The 17535-nt window shown below is 35.1% G+C and overlaps 4 protein-coding genes across 5 annotated transcripts; all 4 read left to right on the forward strand.

Annotated features, from left to right (window-relative positions):
* The first annotated feature begins 8023 nt into the window (after nt 1–8023).
* Nucleotides 8024–9180, forward strand: LOC107905823 (uncharacterized). Its single transcript, XM_016832590.2, has one exon. It carries the CDS (start codon nt 8241–8243, stop codon nt 8982–8984), a length of 744 nt encoding a protein of 247 aa, XP_016688079.1. The 5' UTR covers nt 8024–8240; the 3' UTR covers nt 8985–9180.
* A 1378-nt stretch (nt 9181–10558) lies between these two features.
* On the forward strand, nt 10559–11639 carry LOC121217085 (cellulose synthase A catalytic subunit 8 [UDP-forming]-like). Its single transcript, XM_041092654.1, has 5 exons — nt 10559–10733; nt 10909–10982; nt 11103–11154; nt 11240–11381; nt 11606–11639. The coding sequence occupies exons 1-5, from the start codon at nt 10559–10561 to the stop codon at nt 11637–11639; spliced, it is 477 nt and encodes a 158-aa protein (XP_040948588.1).
* On the forward strand, nt 10909–15266 carry LOC107902682 (cellulose synthase A catalytic subunit 8 [UDP-forming]). 2 transcript variants are annotated; one of them, XM_041093860.1, is made up of 11 exons: nt 10909–10982; nt 11103–11154; nt 11280–11381; nt 11606–11871; nt 12066–12411; nt 12580–12801; nt 12885–13097; nt 13221–13482; nt 13564–13763; nt 13928–14281; nt 14358–15266. In XM_041093860.1, the coding sequence occupies exons 4-11, from the start codon at nt 11687–11689 to the stop codon at nt 14943–14945; spliced, it is 2370 nt and encodes a 789-aa protein (XP_040949794.1). In that variant the 5' UTR covers nt 10909–10982; nt 11103–11154; nt 11280–11381; nt 11606–11686; the 3' UTR covers nt 14946–15266. The 2 variants fall into 2 exon arrangements, with proteins under 2 accessions (XP_040949794.1, XP_040949793.1); XM_041093859.1 differs by lacking the exons at nt 10909–10982; nt 11103–11154 and having other exon boundaries at nt 11239–11381.
* Nucleotides 15267–15489: 223 nt separating this feature from the next.
* LOC107902681 (receptor-like protein 51) lies at nt 15490–17305 on the forward strand. Its single transcript, XM_041093861.1, has one exon. The coding sequence runs from the start codon at nt 15688–15690 to the stop codon at nt 16975–16977; it is 1290 nt and encodes a 429-aa protein (XP_040949795.1). The 5' UTR covers nt 15490–15687; the 3' UTR covers nt 16978–17305.
* Nucleotides 17306–17535: the final 230 nt, after the last annotated feature.

The raw sequence follows: 17535 nt of genomic DNA on the forward strand, positions 1-17535 counted from the left end.
TCTGTGCATGACTGTAATACTATACTGCATTGAAAGATAGAGTTGTTCAAAAAAAAAGAAGCGTAAGAAAAGCTGTGAGAAAAAACTATGAGCAGTTCTCCTTATTCCTTTGGTCGATAAACAGAACCAGTTCCCTGTCAGATACAGTGAACTGATTGCCAACTGCCAAGCACAAATAACATACAGTCTTCCCTATCTTAAAACAGACTTAAAACTGGAGAAATTGGCATTGATTCACCTATGGAGGGATTCTTGATGCAGCTGGCATCTCTAAGATGGAAAGGGTAATCCTAGGAACAATTAACTTAGTGTTGAACAGTATATGGGTTGTGGAGGGTGATGAACACACCAAATGCTTGAGCTGTAACTAATCAGCGATGACTCTCCTGGATCAGAAGAATCTAGAGATGATAGTCTGATGATGAAGCAACGTTAACATCATGCTGAGAGTTCCATTGAGCCTGATGATGTTTAGAGAAGTGGTGAAATGACAAGATTCATTCTCATACTTCCTTCGGCTTCTAACCATATCAGCATTCATATTTTGTTTAAACCCTCAGTTCCTTGCCTTGGAAATTTGTCAAACTGATAATAGCTGCTGCATGCAAACATTAGTTGAAAAACAGATTAAATTGTGACAAAGAGGAGAGATATTAAGACTAACCAATATCCTAAGCTGCTCCTATAGTATTTGCCTACCATTTCAAGGAAAGGAGGAAGCAATAATGGAGAAGTGTAGCATATATAAATATGGTAACTGCAGGAGTGAATGGCAGGGCAATTCTCCTTTGGCAAAGCCAGAAGTTTTAAGTAAGCCATGTTCTTCTCTGTGCCAAAGAAGGACTGCACTGTTATTTCACAACTGCACATACGTGTTAGCTGGTCATCTAAGCAGAGCAATTGAAGAGACCTCTTTATACCACATAATGATTCGCACCTGAACATGGATATGCTGTAAGAATTCATATTTTGGGGTTCCTCTTATGTTAATGGAGTTATGGTCCCCGTTATCTTTTAACAATTGATTTTACAATTGGGCTAGCATTCACCCCCATCAAATAAGAGCATTACATGGCATTTTCGGGGCCAAAACATTTGCTACAACAAAGCCAGGAAATGAATGTTTGCATTTGTAACCATAGTAGGTACAAGTTTGTTGTTTCTTCGCCTTCAGTTTCCTTCTAGGATCACTTGTATAGATAGAACCATATATTAAGCACAATTATGCGTCACTGCTTTTAACTTATGGAGTTCTATAAAGATTTCCAAAATCCTGAAAACATATATTTATGATGAGTTTGAATACGACACGAAAATAAAACATATTTAATAAACACGAAATTAAAACGATAAATCTAGTATGATTGTTTAGACACAATATTGACGCCACACCTATAAAACACATTTTAAAATTATAAATTACTAAAGATATTAATTTTAAATGAATCGATTTTTTCAATAAGTATTAAATTTAAATTATAAAATTTGTTTGTTATACTTTTAAAATTAAGTACAAGATTTTTATAAATTTAATTTTTAAAATTTTAAAAGTAAAACATTTAAAAGATAGTGTTAAAAGAAATAAAATACAAAAAATTGAAATTAGTTAATAACATGAGCAAAAATCTTATTTCAATATCTTAATAATAGAATAAAATAATTTCATTTAAATTTAATCATAAAAATAAACAAAATATTAATATAAAACAATTTTGGGTAAGCTACACTTATAATCACCCAACTATTGCTAAGTTTGCTTTTTAGTCACTCAATAATGAAAAGTTACAAAATAGTCATCCAACTATTTAATTGTCTTTTTTGGTAGCTGTTAAATGACTAATGGAAGATGACGTGACAGCTTTTGAAATTGACATAACAGCAACTTTAACCTTCAACATTTACACATTTTGTAATTTGGTCTCTTTTTTCTTTTTTAGTTTTGCTTTTCTTTAAAATTGACCTACAATGTCACAATGAAAAATAAGATTGTAAAAAAGACCAAATTACACAATGTGTAAATGTTGAGGATTAATTTTTTTAGAATCAAGATTAAATTGACACAATGTATGAATCTTGAAGGTTAAAATTGCTATTATGACAATTTTAAAAGCTATCAAGTAGTTATCTTTCGGTAGGTGACCAAAAAAGAGAATCTAATAGTTAGACAACCATTTTGTAACTTTTCATAATTGAATGAGTAAAAAATTACTAATATTTGAGTGGCTACCAATGTAGTTTACCCAACAATTTTTAATATCTTTAATAATATAATTGATTTTATTTTTTATTTTATCTTGAATTTGGAGGAACAATTTTCTTTTTACTATTTCAACCTCATGCAAATTTAAAATTTAAAGATGGTATCAATACTTATAAATTTGTGTTTGAAAATTGGTGTGTATTTGATTTGAGAGCTTAAGCACATGGCTTAATAAATTTCGGTACAATTTCACCACTTTTATAAATTTTAATACAATTTCACCACTTAAAAATGATATACGTACAAAAAAAAAGATTAAATAATTATAGCTAGAAATTTTTGAAAAACTTACTAACATCTTGGATCTATCCTCTTAATCCTTATATACAAACTTAATTGTAATTGACTTATTTTACAATTTTTTCTATTTGATGGAATTATTGCATTTTTCTTCAAATTCATTCATTTATTTAAGAACTAAGAATTAAAATCCTAATCAAACTTTAACTCTTCAATAAATCTATCTATCCATGTATATTTATCTTAAGCAAAGTTAATCCATATATATAATTAGCTAATAAAATTCACCTTCTTGCTTAATAATCGAAAATTAAAAGCACGATGAGAATAATAAAATATGTCTCATGCGTATAGAACTATGGGGTTTAATTTATTGAGAGGTTGCTCTTTGTTCTCCAATGTTAGGCCCGGTTGAAGTCATCCACAAGCCAGATGATGGTACATTGGGACCAACTTCCCATTAACATATTAAGTTTAATCTTGGAGCAGATCGTATCCAATTCAACCTTGTTTGCAAGCGATGGAGAATATATAAATACATAGACCCCCAGTTGGTATGGCTGATGCTCCCTTACGATCCAAATTGCCCATATTTGAGATTCTATGATATGCGTGAGGGCAAAGTTCGTAAGCTGAATCTCCCCAGATATGCACAAGGAGGTTGGATTTCTGCGTTTTCTAACGGTGGCTTTTCTTCGCTATAGGCACCAATGTTGATGATCTGCAACTATTCCTGTATGATCCCATCTCAAGGGCTCAACTTTCGCTTCCGCCATTGTCCACAATATCGCATTTTGAAGATAGTTTTGGGGACAAAGTCTCTGGATGGAACCCTGCTGTCTGCATAATAGCTCAAGTTGATGCGTCTTCCTCTGATGCATCGCAATGCATAGTTGTGGCAACATTCGTTACATACAGTAGCATTTTGGCATTGTGTAGACCAAATGGTGAGAGGTGGACCATCGTTGAAGGGCTATTAGCGGATGGATTTTATTATGGGAACTTTCTCTTCTTTGATGAAGAATTATATGGCTACCGTTTGAGTATGGAACCGGACCGGGTAAATAATATTAATGAAGCTCCCGATTTTCAAACTCATTCCATAACTTTAGGAAACCAGGGTGATCGTGAGAAGCTGAAGCTGATCTGTAACACTCCTCCACCCACTTGGTTATTGTATGCTGAAGATGCGGATGGTTTAACTAAGTATCACAAGGACTGCCTGGGATGGCCATATTTCATGGAATCAAATGGCCAACTACTGATGGTTATTGCTATAAGAGATTGCATAAGCAGTTGGCATGAACAAGAGGTGGACATAAATCTTTTGAGGTATTTGAAGCTGTTATATTCCAAGTATTCAAGATTCAAACTGCAACCATGTGTATAATGAGGATAACCGATCTGGGTAATCTATCATTATTCTTGGGAACGTGGGCAGCAGAAAATCCTGATAAATATGATAAGGATTGCAATTACTTTTTACAATACATGGATTATAGCTATGAGAATGAGTATCCATTAGTTTGTCGTGAAGCCGTTGTTTATTATGTTAATGATGGAAGCATTAAACGTTGTATTCCAAGCATTAAAACTGAAAATCTTTGTTTATTCATGCGTTGGTTTTCACCCATATCAATTCTGGACTAGTGTTTTCATCCCGTATTTCTTAAAAATGATTTTAGGGTCAAAAACACTTTTGAAGTCAAAAGCAATGTTAAAATAGACAACTTTTTAATTCAAAAGTCTTTTTGAAAAATGTTTTTCAACCTAAGAAATAAAAGCAGTTTTTTTTAGCTTTTGTGTTTGGCAAAAATGCTTTTAGGAATAAATTATAATTTTAACCTTTATAATGTATTTTATATAATATTTATATGGTATATGTAATTATTTTCTTATTAAAATTTATTTTACATATAATATTATATATTTAAATTTTTATTGATCATGTTTTATTATTTAAAATATAGTTTATATATTTAAATTTAAATTTATGAATAATTAATATTAATTGCTTAAAAAAATTTAAAATTTATATTTCATATATTAAAATATTAACAACAAATTATAATAAATTATTTTTTTATATTCTTACTAATATATCATAATATAACTACATTATTTAAATGCATATTTATTACTTTATAATACAATTAATGTCTAAAATGGATATTTTATTTATTAAAAGTATTTTTTAACAGCAATATTAAACACTTAAATCTTAAACTAAAATTTTCAAAAATACTTCTCAAAATCACTTTTTCACGTTACTTTTTAAAAACACTTTTCAAAAGCAATATTAAACTGACCCTAAATTTGAAATCTTTGGTTAGATAAATGAACAGTTATTTGTTATATTACAATTAGGATTAAGTTGTAACTTTGGGTTTCCTTTGATAGGGTAAGTACTTTGTTTTTCATTGAATAATGAGACAAGAGAAAATGGATTAACTCTAGTTGAAATTTATATAAAAAAATATTTTCTTTAACAAATTTTTAAAATTTGAATCCTAAATTTTGTTTATTATATTTCTCTGTTTCTATTATAGAAAAATAATTATCAAAACATGTTTTGATGTTTAAAAATAATTTTTATGTTTATTTATTAAACGTGTTTTTTAAATTTTAAAAATAAAAATAGAAAATATTTTCAAAAGTACATCTAACTTAATTTTTTGTTCACTCCAGTATTCACTCTAACTGATGAACACTTAGAATGTAAATTGTATTCTTTTTAAGTTAGATGCAAATCTTTTTAGTGCAAACTGCAATCTCCAAAATCAAATAGTGCCAAATCTAACACTTACAAGTACGTGCATTTTCATACATACATACTCTAATTATAACGACAATTGATTGAGAAAGAAGAAAGTAATAAACCCAATTGAATTTGGGAGCAGCTAAACAAATGTAAAGCAGCTAGAGCAAGAGATGAACGTTTCACATGGCAGCAGCAAGGCAACCTTCAACAGTCAGTAGTGTTGACCCCACTCCTGGTTGGTGGGAGGAGGAGGAGAGTCAACCTATCAACACTATTATGAAGCTTTTAATTATTAAATGAATGAAACACATTTTTATTTGCAGCGGCATCAATAATTCTCACTTTTCATGACCACATTGATTTAAAAACGAAAAAAGAAAAAGAAAAAGAGAACAATAACATCCTTCTTTTTCAGAAAAGGAAGGAGAGTGGTCCCTCCCAGTATATTAAATTAGCACACTCGTTTCAAGAAACTATTAGCAAAGAAAAGGATGGCAATTGCAGTAAGCACGTGGGAATCCATTCACACCAAACCAAATTTTATTAAAAACATAATTTTCACATTGAAGGATCAGATTAGAAAAGCCCTTTGAAATTGGGAATGAGTTCTTGTTTGTTTTCTTTTAGGCTGCATTCTGAGTCCCCAATTCCTGCATATCACGCGTCTGCTGCCACTTTATAATTTTCATGACCTAACTCTAGGAATATTATACTAATTATGTTGTTTCAAGCAATTATATGAGTTTATATCCCCAAAGCCAAAAGATATTAAATTGGGAAAATAAATGCAAATCTAAAACATTAATTATTCACTGTATGTAGACAATGCTAAATATTTTAAAACTCTTATCACTGCTCATCTTTTCCATTTAAAGCTAGAATCGAACAGTACATTCTTTTTATTATATAAAAGCTAAACATGGGAACATGTTTTTGATAGAAGATACAAAAATGTTGGACAATATATAGTTTATAAAGTGGATGAGTCGAGGAAGTGTATGCTACAACTAGAAAAAGGACGGATAGAAACAAATTAAATTATTCATACATAGCTTTTATAAAAGATATTCGTTTATGGTGGGATTTAATCGCATATGACATATGTCTAAATTGCGGGATGTACCTAATAGACAAGTCAGATTGCATTTATCAAAAAGTTGAATTTATATGATTCCAAGTGATGAATGATATCACAAAAGAAAGATGATATTGATACAAAAATAAGCAACAAATAAATTGGGATAACAAAAGAGTATATCAATTTTGTTTATAGCTTCTTCTTTTTTTGTTCATATAATAAATATATATGATATAAAATTTTACTTCTAATAAACATTAAAGTTCTAATGTATACCAAACTTATATTGATCTTAATGAACATCCATTTAATGATCTAATTTTCATAACACTCTCCATTGGATGTCTATTGGTAAATAATGTGCCTCGTTAATACCTTATAAGATAAAACCTTGAGAGGAAAAAAAAATTCCTAATGAAAGAAAAATGTTACACATATTTATAATATGCGTAACATGCTACCTTATTAAAAACTTTACCAAAAAAACTCAATGAAATAAAACTTCGTTTAAGAGAAAAATAGTACAACGCGTATTTAATTTTCTCGTGACAACGTCACATGATATCACAAATTTTATGTATTCAATCTTGAATGTTACCTTTTCAAATGATCACTTGAACGTTTTTACTAAACATTTATATAATCATTCTTTTGAAAGTCACGAGTGAGAAAAATTTTGGAGAAATATATTTTTATCTTTTTAGAAGTTTCAAGAATAATCATAACAGACTTTGATCATGATCCTTTTATAAAAATACAATGTTCAAATCAAATCAATCTATATATTGAACAATTTCCTGAAAATTTTTATATACTTCTAGCATTCTAAATCCTTTAAGAATTTTAATATAAACTTTCACATGTCAAATTTTTCATGAACTGCCAGAGTATTAAGATATCTAAAAGTTATTGCATTCACCACAAAAGAATACTATATATTTTATAATCAATGTCAAGATTTAGTAAAAAACTTCATTTTTCTTATTTCATTTTTTAAAAACTTACTCATTTGTACTCCATTAATTTTATACATTTAGACGTTTGAATTGCTGGTCTAAAAAACTTGACGAATTTAATTTTACTTAAATAGTGTCTTTCCATTTATGACCAATCTAATCTATGTCAATATTTCTCAACATATTTATTCAAGATCATTATTGTTATTATCATTTCAATTATAATAATGCATGCAAAATTGTCGTCCACAATTTTTTACTTTTTACAGTTCCATGACTTACTAAAATCTGTTTACGGTTGAATGGTGATGGGAAATTTTTTTGAGAATCGAAGGCATAAGGTCAAATCCTTCCTATATATTTTTTTCTTCTATCCAAATACGATTGATATTTATATGTTTCCCCATATAAAATACTTAAAGATTTTTGTAATCAACCCCAAAAATATATTTAGATACATGAAAATTAAAATCATATTAAAAGCAACAATAGTATCTATAAGAAATTAGACATAAGACAAGTCATGATCGCCAGCAAGATTGATGGAACAGTATTTATGTTGGGTTCTAATATTATGTTTTCAAACGCGATAACTCCCATCTTTTTCTTGTTGCTTCCTATTTTGTTGCTTCCTATTAAAGCCACGTCATATCCGCACGATACAAATCACTTTGGCTTCCAGGAAAAAGCAACTCGCTCCAACATAGAAGTAAAACATGGTTAAATACTTGGTAATATTTTATTATTATTACTATAATACCCCATGGAAAACGTGTGTTCCTTTTTTGGGTTGAATTGTTTGTGTCATTTTTGAACGGCGTTAAGGGTTTTTTGGTCACACGCTGGTCTTGTAATATTTATTAAGGATTAAGTTGTGAATTAAACCACAACCTCACAAGATTTATTTTCTTGAAATATTCTCTTTTGTTTACTGAGTTGCTTTTAATGGAGTCGGATGGAATTATCAGCCTCTTTGATTCGTGTTGGTTTGAGATGGAAATATTCAAAAAACAGACATCTCCATCAACATCTACGGTTTCGGAACCAAACCAAGATCTCCGAGTTGAAGAAACATCATCAAAACCAGAGTTTACACGCACCCCATCTCTCCATACAAGGTCCATGAGCGACCAGTTGAGCTTAAACAGCACAAGCTTCATAGGTTCAGCTTCGTTGTCGCCCGACTCGGTTCTCCACTCACCAAAGCTGCATAAAATCATCTCGGGTAAAGAAATGACGGAAGAAGAGTTGCAAGATAACGGGAGTAGAATCCAAGAAGAACCCAAAAAGAAGGAGACAGCAGCAAGCAACAGGAGAAGTAGTAGAAGGAAAAAGGGTACAAGCAAGAGCTTGTCAGACTTGGAATTTGAGGAGCTAAAAGGGTTTATGGATCTGGGGTTTGTATTCTCAGAGGAAGATAACAAGGATTCAAGGTTGGTTGAAATAATCCCTGGCTTGCAAAGATTGAGAAGGAAAGATGGTGAAGAAGAGAATAAAGAAGCTGCAGGTGCTGAAGATGATGATAGGGATGAAGTTTCAAGGCCTTACCTATCAGAAGCATGGCATGTTTCAGAAAGAAGAAAGGAAAACCCTTTGATGAATTGGAGAGTCCCTGCTTTGGGTAATGAGGTTGACGTCAAAGACAGCCTTAGATGGTGGGCTCATACTGTTGCCTCTACTGTTAAATGATTCCATGAGAGTTGAGCTTTGAGAATTCCCACCTCATACATAGTTTTGGGTTTTTTTCATTGGGGGATTTTCCCAAATATCTCTCCGGTTTTCTTTTTGACGGTTTCAATTACTCGGTTGTCTTTGTTTTTTTCTTGTAAATAGAAATTATTTTTCGTCGATGAAATTACTGAATCTTTACTTGAAAGTTTTTTTATGCGTTTGTATTTTATTAATTTCAACACTTTTAATCGTTTTAATTTTACAAGTTTTCATTACCAATTGAACCATGAAAAAATCTCTGTTTTGTTGGAACTAAGGTATTGATGCAATCGCCTATCAAACTGGAAAAAGTGGAGGAATCGAAATATAAAAGTCAAATTTCTGGAAAAATCAGGTGAAGAAGTTGTTTGGGAGGAAGTTTCCGCAGAAAAATCAGAGTCATGAATACAACATCTGAAATTGGCTCACGCCCTTGTCTGATAGTTAAGTGTAAACCCAAAGTAAACTTCGTCTTCAACTTTCAGTTCAGGCAACTCTTATTTAATCTTATCTTTTCTTAGTAGTAGTTGATAATAGTCACGTTGTGAAAAGAAGATGTTTTATAACCCACAAAAATATTAATGAAGTTAAATGTTGGAATGTAAACTCACTACCGATGACCTAACAGATGCGGTTATTGCTGCTGCTTCCTTTTGTTTTTAATTGAAGGCAATGGTGTTCTACTTGGTTAATGCTAGGTTTTAATATTGATCTATGGGCCGATCGTGAGATTGTCATCGCCTTAAATATCTAAATACATTAGATACGGGCATTTTAAGGCCCATGAAAGTAATGGATTAGATCTATAAGATTACATCTGTAATTTCAATGTTAAGTGCCCAACAAAAAGCTACACAAAAGAGGGCATCTGATATCGGAAGGGTTTCAACTCTCAGTTGTTTTAGGGAAAAGGAAAGTCTGCCTGGGTGGTTGGGTTCTTAGCTTTTATTTGATGTTTCATTAATTGTTTTGTCGGGTGTGTTTTGTTCCTGTTTAGTTTGGGCTTCGGTATGTTTTATGTTTTGTTTGGGCTCTGTTCATTAATAAAATCCAACCATTCATACTTCAAAATAAAAAATAAAAAATATGCCCTTAAAATTGAATATGCAATACGTATTGTTTATGGTTGCAGAGTGGCAGACTTATAGGCAGGGGTCGGGTTAGTTAAAAGATGTGCCTCCCCCAGCAGAAATGAATTATTGCTTCCTTAAACTTCCCGCAAATTTTCAAAAAAGATCTTTTCTTCTTACACCCCAAACAATAATGCAGACATTGCTTCTTACATGTCTCTCACTTTGTTTTCTCTGCAAAATACATGACACCAACAACCCACCCGCCCTTCTCTTACCAAACTTCTCTTCACCATTACAAAATTGCCATCTTCACCCTCTGCCAAAAGCCCAACCTAGCCTAGCTTCTATTATGTTTTTTTTTTCACATATAAGAACCAAACACGAACGGTGGAGAACAAGTAGAGGGACCTTTTGGCTAGGTTACCGTACCATTGGGTTTCTCTGGGAAAGAAAGGAAGTAGATTTTTTTTTTTTGAGATGATGGAATCTGGGGTTCCTGTTTGCCACACCTGTGGTGAGCATGTTGGTTTGAATGGTAATGGAGAACCCTTCGTGGCTTGCCATGATTGCAATTTCCCCATTTGCAAAACTTGTTTCGACTATGAACTTAAGGAAGGTCGAAAAGCTTGTTTGCGTTGCGGTAATCCATACGATGGTATGTTTCTTTTTGCTCCTTTGTAAATCTTTAGATTCTTGAGTTGGAATCAGTCATATCCCAAAATATACATATTAACTTCATTTGTTTTTTCCAATGCTTGTTTAATTTCCCTGGATTCTTTGCCATTTACATAACTGAATTAATATTTTAAATTGATGGCTCAACTCCTCAGAGAACCTGCTGGATGATGCGGAAAAGGCATCTGGTGATCGATCCACAATAGACGCACACCTGGACAAGTCTCAGGTATTTCCTATATTCCAGGTCCAACCTCATTTTTAAGTTAGTATAATTTGTAACGTTTGACATTTCCTTGGTACTTTAGTGTTACGATACTGAGAGCTCATTCATCTTGGTTTATTACAGGATGCTGGAATTCATGCAAGACATATCAGCAGTGTGTCTACGCTTGATAGTGGTATGTAACATTATTAGTTTCTTTCATAATCTTAAAAGAAAAGTCCAATTCTAGTTGTCTTGTCTCATCCTATGTTTTAATGAAGAAATGACCGAAGACAATGGGAACCCAATTTGGAAGAACAGGGTGGAAAGTTGGAAAGAAAAGAAGAATAAGAAAAAAAAGACTTCGATCAAGGTGGAAATAGAGGCTCAAGTTCCGCCTGAGCAACTCATGGAAGATAAACCGTAAGTTTCAATTACAAAGCCTTCCCTGAACTCTGTTGTTTATAATACAAAGCAAATTAATGAGAAGAAGTCAGTAATGTTTTTGTTTATAACATTTTGACCAACCACTAATAGCTTTATTGAGCATGCTTTAACCATATATATCAGATTACCAATTTGATTTGCTTAGAATTTAATGGAAGTAATGTTCAATTATGACTGATATGTAATATTTGCTTTTGCAGAGCAGCTGATCTTTTCAACCCCTCTCGACCGTAATTCCAATTCCGAAAAGCAGACTTGCACCATATAGAACTGTGATCATTATGCGGTTGATCATTTTGGGTCTTTTCTTCCATTACCGAGTAACGAATCCAGTTGACAGTGCTTTTGCTCTGTGGCTGACTTCAGTCATATGCGAAATCTGGTTTGCTTTTTCCTGGGTGTTGGATCAGTTCCCTAAGTGGTATCCTATTAACAGGGATACATACATTGGCAGGCTATCTGCAAGGTACAAATCCATGAATCAAAACTTTCACTCATGCCACTAAATACGATAATAGCATAAACATAAACTATTCATGCTAGTATTTGAGTTAATTCAGTATCTGTATAATCCAATTTTTAAGCAGTTCATTCCTAAGCTTCACTGTGTTCCTACAAATACAATGAATGGAACTCTTTTATCTGTGAATACAATGGCAGATATGAAAGAGAAGGTGAGCCTTCTGAACTTGCTGCTGTTGACTTCTTTGTGAGTACGGTGGATCCATTGAAAGAACCTCCATTGATCACTGCGAATACTGTGCTTTCCATCCTTGCCCTGGACTACCCTGTGGATAAGGTCTCCTGCTATGTATCAGATGATGGTGCTGCAATGCTGTCATTTGAATCTCTTGTAGAAACAGCTGACTTTGCAAGAAAGTGGGTTCCATTTTGCAAAAAGTTCTCTATTGAACCCAGGGCACCCGAGTTTTACTTCTCACAGAAGATTGATTACTTGAAGGATAAAGTGCAGTCCTCATTTGTGAAAGAACGTAGAGCAATGAAAGTAAGCACTTCAAGCTTTCTTTAGCTAACATTTTCTTGAATATTCATACACTACTTTGATAGCAGAAGTTATGGGCTATCTCTCATCTATGATTTCTAATTCCATTTCAATTGGTTGCCGAGAGACTATGAAGAGTTCAAAATTAGAATTAATGCTTTAGTTGCAAAGGCTCAGAAAACACCTGAAGAAGGGTGGACAATGCAAGATGGAACTGGAACTCCTTGGCCAGGAAATAACACACGCGATCACCCTGGCATGATCCAGGTTTTCCTTGGATATAGTGGTGCCCGTGACATTGATGGAAATGAACTTCCTAGACTGGTTTATGTCTCCAGAGAGGAGAGACCTGGCTACCAACACCACAAAAAAGCTGGTGCTGAAAATGCTTTGGTAGGCAATACGTATCACAAAACCAGCTTTGTATGAATAGTTCAAATCTTCTCTTGCAACTAACAGTGAATGGTTTCTTATAGGTTAGGGTGTCTGCAGTTCTAACAAATGCTCCCTTCATCCTCAATCTTGATTGTGACCACTACGTTAACAATAGCAAGGCAGTTAGGGAAGCTATGTGCTTCCTGATGGACCCTGAAGTTGGTCGAGATGTATGCTATGTGCAGTTTCCTCAAAGATTTGATGGCATAGATAGGAGTGATCGATATGCCAATCGCAACACAGTTTTCTTTGATGTAAGATTAAAGCTAAAACATTTTTCTGCTCAATTTAAGTGCTTGTGTCAAGTGTTTTATGTTGTGATTGCATTATGATAGAAGCAGCTTCAGTATTGAAACTTTTCCAAATTTCAACTACAGGTTAACATGAAAGGTCTTGATGGAATTCAAGGACCAGTTTATGTGGGAACAGGTTGTGTTTTCAATAGGCAAGCACTTTATGGTTATGGACCACCTTCAATGCGCAGCTTGTCCAAGTCGTCTTCCTCATCATGCTCCTGGTGTGGCTGCTGCTCATGTTGCTGCCCGGGAAAGAAGGCTCCTAAAGATCCATCAGAGCTTTACCGTGATGCAAAACGGGAAGAACTTGATGCTGCCATCTTCAATCTTAGGGAGATTGACAGTAAGTCTAAATATTTGAGGCAACTTATCCTAGACTACTACTTTGTGAAGCTCTGACATATCTCTGCTCTTGTTTCTGCAGATTATGATGATTATGAAAGATCAATGCTGATCTCTCAGAGGAGCTTTGAGAAAACTTTTGGCTTATCTTCTGTCTTCATTGAATCTACAATAATGGAGAATGGAGGAGTGGCTGAATCTGCCAACCCGTCCACCCTAATCAAGGAGGCAATTCATGTCATCAGCTGTGGCTATGAAGAGAAGACTGAATGGGGCAAAGAGGTTGGAATCTCAATTCTTGTTTATTATACAAGACTTCAACCGCTTTAGCTTAATATATAGTTTGGTCCTACTCGCTTTCCGGCATGTCTGACATGTCCTAGCCAAACCTGATTCATTCATCCTTGTATTGACAAAGTTAACATTTGCTAATTGTGTGGTCTCAGATTGGATGGATTTACGGTTCAGTCACTGAGGATATCTTAACTGGTTTCAAGATGCATTGCCGAGGATGGAGATCGATTTACTGCATGCCCTTAAGGCCTGCATTCAAAGGATCTGCACCCATCAACCTGTCTGATCGGTTGCACCAGGTTCTTCGATGGGCTCTTGGATCTGTGGAAATTTTCCTGAGCAGGCACTGCCCCCTATGGTATGGCTTCGGGGGTGGTCGTCTAAAATGGCTCCAAAGGATGGCATATATCAACACTATTGTCTATCCATTTACATCTCTCCCACTCATTGCTTACTGTACATTGCCAGCAATTTGTCTTCTCACAGGAAAATTTATCATACCAACGGTAACTATCTATTCTATTGTTTTTTACTTAATGCCGGTAATTCCACTTATATTGTTTGCTTCACATCGATGACCAGCTCTCAAACCTGGCAAGCGTTTTGTTTCTCGGCCTTTTCCTTTCCATTATTGTGACGGCCGTTCTTGAGCTCCGATGGAGTGGTGTGAGCATCGAGGACTTGTGGCGCAACGAGCAGTTTTGGGTGATCGGAGGGGTTTCAGCTCATCTGTTTGCGGTCTTCCAAGGATTTCTGAAGATGCTGGCGGGGATAGACACCAACTTCACGGTCACAGCCAAAGCAGCTGAGGACGCAGAGTTCGGAGAGCTGTACATAGTGAAATGGACGACGCTATTGATCCCCCCAACAACACTTCTCATCATCAACATGGTGGGTGTGGTTGCCGGATTCTCGGATGCACTGAACAAAGGGTATGAAGCTTGGGGACCACTGTTTGGGAAAGTCTTTTTTTCCTTCTGGGTCATCCTCCATCTCTATCCTTTCCTCAAAGGTCTAATGGGTCGCCAAAACAGAACCCCAACCATTGTCGTTCTATGGTCAGTGTTGCTGGCCTCTGTTTTCTCTCTTGTCTGGGTCCGAATCAACCCATTCATTAACACCGTTGATAGCACAATCGTGGCCCAGACCTGCACTTCCATTGATTGCTAAGTTTTGAACACCGCAAATTCAGTACAAAGATGGGTATTATTTCCCAACAGGTGTGGAAGCCAAGCCATAGAAAGAAAATGGATGTAACGTTTGTCTCCTTGATTGGTAGAACTATCATAATCTCATGGCTCATAGTATTCAATTTTATATTGTTTTGAAAAGGATTTATTGCCTTAAGAGTATGACTGTTGGCAGGTTAAGACGTCTATGTTTCACATCATTTGATCTGGAAAAAAGAATTTGGCCACCCGTAAGATTCGGCCCCTTTGTACCATACCATGTTACATGAACAAATAACAGACAAAAAGAATTTGAAGAAAATAAAAAGGAAAATCATCCGTATCTATATAGTTTGATTAATTGGAAATTAGCTGTCATTTGCTGACCGAAAACGGTTTAGACTTTAGAGAGTTGGAAACAGGAGCTTAATAATGGGAAATGACAACCTTTAATGTGAACTAGGTTAGAACTTGTTGATTTTTGTCTATATTTTTCATGTTATGAGAAATTCTGATAATTAGAGACCAACCAATCATTGACTCATGTTTACAGGTTTTTTAGAAATTAAAAATATATTAAAAACATATCATGGAACCCCAGTCCCCAATTATATATAGTATATAATTATGGAGCATAATTACTTACTGTTGAGACATCTCGAGATTGAGACCAAAGTGTCTTAACTTCAACATCTCATCACTTCTCAATTCTAACCACCCAAACTCATCTTCTCTCCTCCACCATGAAACAACCTCCGCCATTGTTCTTCCTCCTCTTTCTTCTCTCCGCCACCATCGCCTCCGCCGCTACAACGCCCACGGTCTCCCCTACTCCTTCCCCCACATCCTCCCCGACCCCACCCACCACCAAAGCACCATCATCTTCCTCATCTCCTCTAGACCCTGAACAAATGAAAACACTTCGGTCCCTCCACATCCCTACCACAAGAGACCCTTGCATTCAACCTTCCCCTCGCAACGCCACCATCTGCGACAACTCTAAGCCCTTGCGCCACCTCATTTCCCTCCACCTCTCCAACTGTTCATCCGACCTTTTCCTCTCCTCCGCAGCTCTCAAGTCCCTCTCTTCCCTCCGTTCTCTATCCTTCACCGACTGCCAGGTATCCCCTGTCCGCTTCCCTTCCCAGCTCTCTCTTTCCCTCACTTCCTTCTCCTGCATTCGATCCCTCCGGCGTCTCTCTGGGGTCTGGCTCTCGCGTTTCGTTAACCTCACTGATCTCAGAGTTTCCTACACTCCGGTTAAGGCCAGCGGTCTTTATGTAATCCTTGGCCACATGCATCAGCTGAAGACACTCACCATTTCTCATGCTAATCTTTCTGGTTCTCTTCCAAGGCACTTGAATCCGGATCTGACCCATGTTGATTTATCTGATAACAAGCTTAAAGGAAAGATACCAACTTCTCTTACGCTTCTTGAAGATCTTAAATTCTTGAATCTTTCTTCAAACGGGCTAGATGGGGAGATTCCCACTGAGCTTGGTAACTTGATATCCTTAAAGAATCTGTCATTGGCTTCCAATTCGTTCTCTGGGTCGATCCCAAGTTCCTTTTCAGCTATTCCAGGCTTGATTCATGTCGATCTGAGCAACAACCAGTTAAACGGAAGTGTTCCAAAGTTTTTGTCAGAGCTGAAAGGGTTGAAAGTGTTGAATCTGGAGAACAATCAGTTCAATGGGGTTTTACCTTTCAATGCTAGCTTCATAAAGCGGTTGGCTGTTTTCAAGGTTGGTGGGAATAGCAATTTGTGTTACAATCGTTCTGTTTTGTCATCAAAACTGAAGCTTGGGGTTGCTCGTTGCGATAAGAATGGATTTCCGATTGTAGCGCCGTCTCCGAAGGAGTCTTCTGCAGATAGTGAGAGTGATTATGGTGATGATGATGCAGTTGATACAAGTAATAAGAAGGAGAAGCATCACGGGCCAAGTAAGGTTGTACTTGGTTTTGCAATTGGTATTTCTTCAATCGTTTTCCTCATTATTTTCTTGGTTCTGATCGCAAAATGCTGTCGTTGAAGTGGGGGAAAAGACTTTTGGTTATGAGTTGGATCTATAGATGGGGGAAATTGGTTATTCGTTGCCATTTATTTATTATTCATATTTAATACACTTGATTTGTGAAAATTTAGAGGGTAGCTATAGATGGAATTTTGTGGGTAAAAGGAGAGAGAAGCAAAGGAATCGTTTGAACTGGGTGTGTGGGTGTTCATTTTTTGGCTGCTCTTTTGGTCATTGAATGATTAAAAGATCAGTGGTTTTCGTGTGTCTTGTATGATTTGTGGTCGATAGGGTCCTTCAGAGTGAAATGTTTTTCCTCAGTAATAATAATACATTTTCTTCTTGATCTTCAAGCATTTGGTTTTTAACACCCGTTTGAAGTTAATTCATTGTGCTTTACGTAGATTCAGCTCATTTAATGAATAAACTGTGAGCTTTACAACGACGACTGCTGATGGAGATATTTCTCATCCTACAGCTGTCTTCAATTCCTCAACCAACCTAACTCTCTTCATATCTGTTTACTTTTAATGAATTTGTTCCTAATCAATTACCAAACTTTATATAACCATGTTT

The sequence above is a fragment of the Gossypium hirsutum genome, chromosome D05 (genome assembly GCF_007990345.1).
Source record: "Gossypium hirsutum isolate 1008001.06 chromosome D05, Gossypium_hirsutum_v2.1, whole genome shotgun sequence".
Lineage (NCBI taxonomy): Eukaryota > Viridiplantae > Streptophyta > Magnoliopsida > Malvales > Malvaceae > Gossypium > Gossypium hirsutum.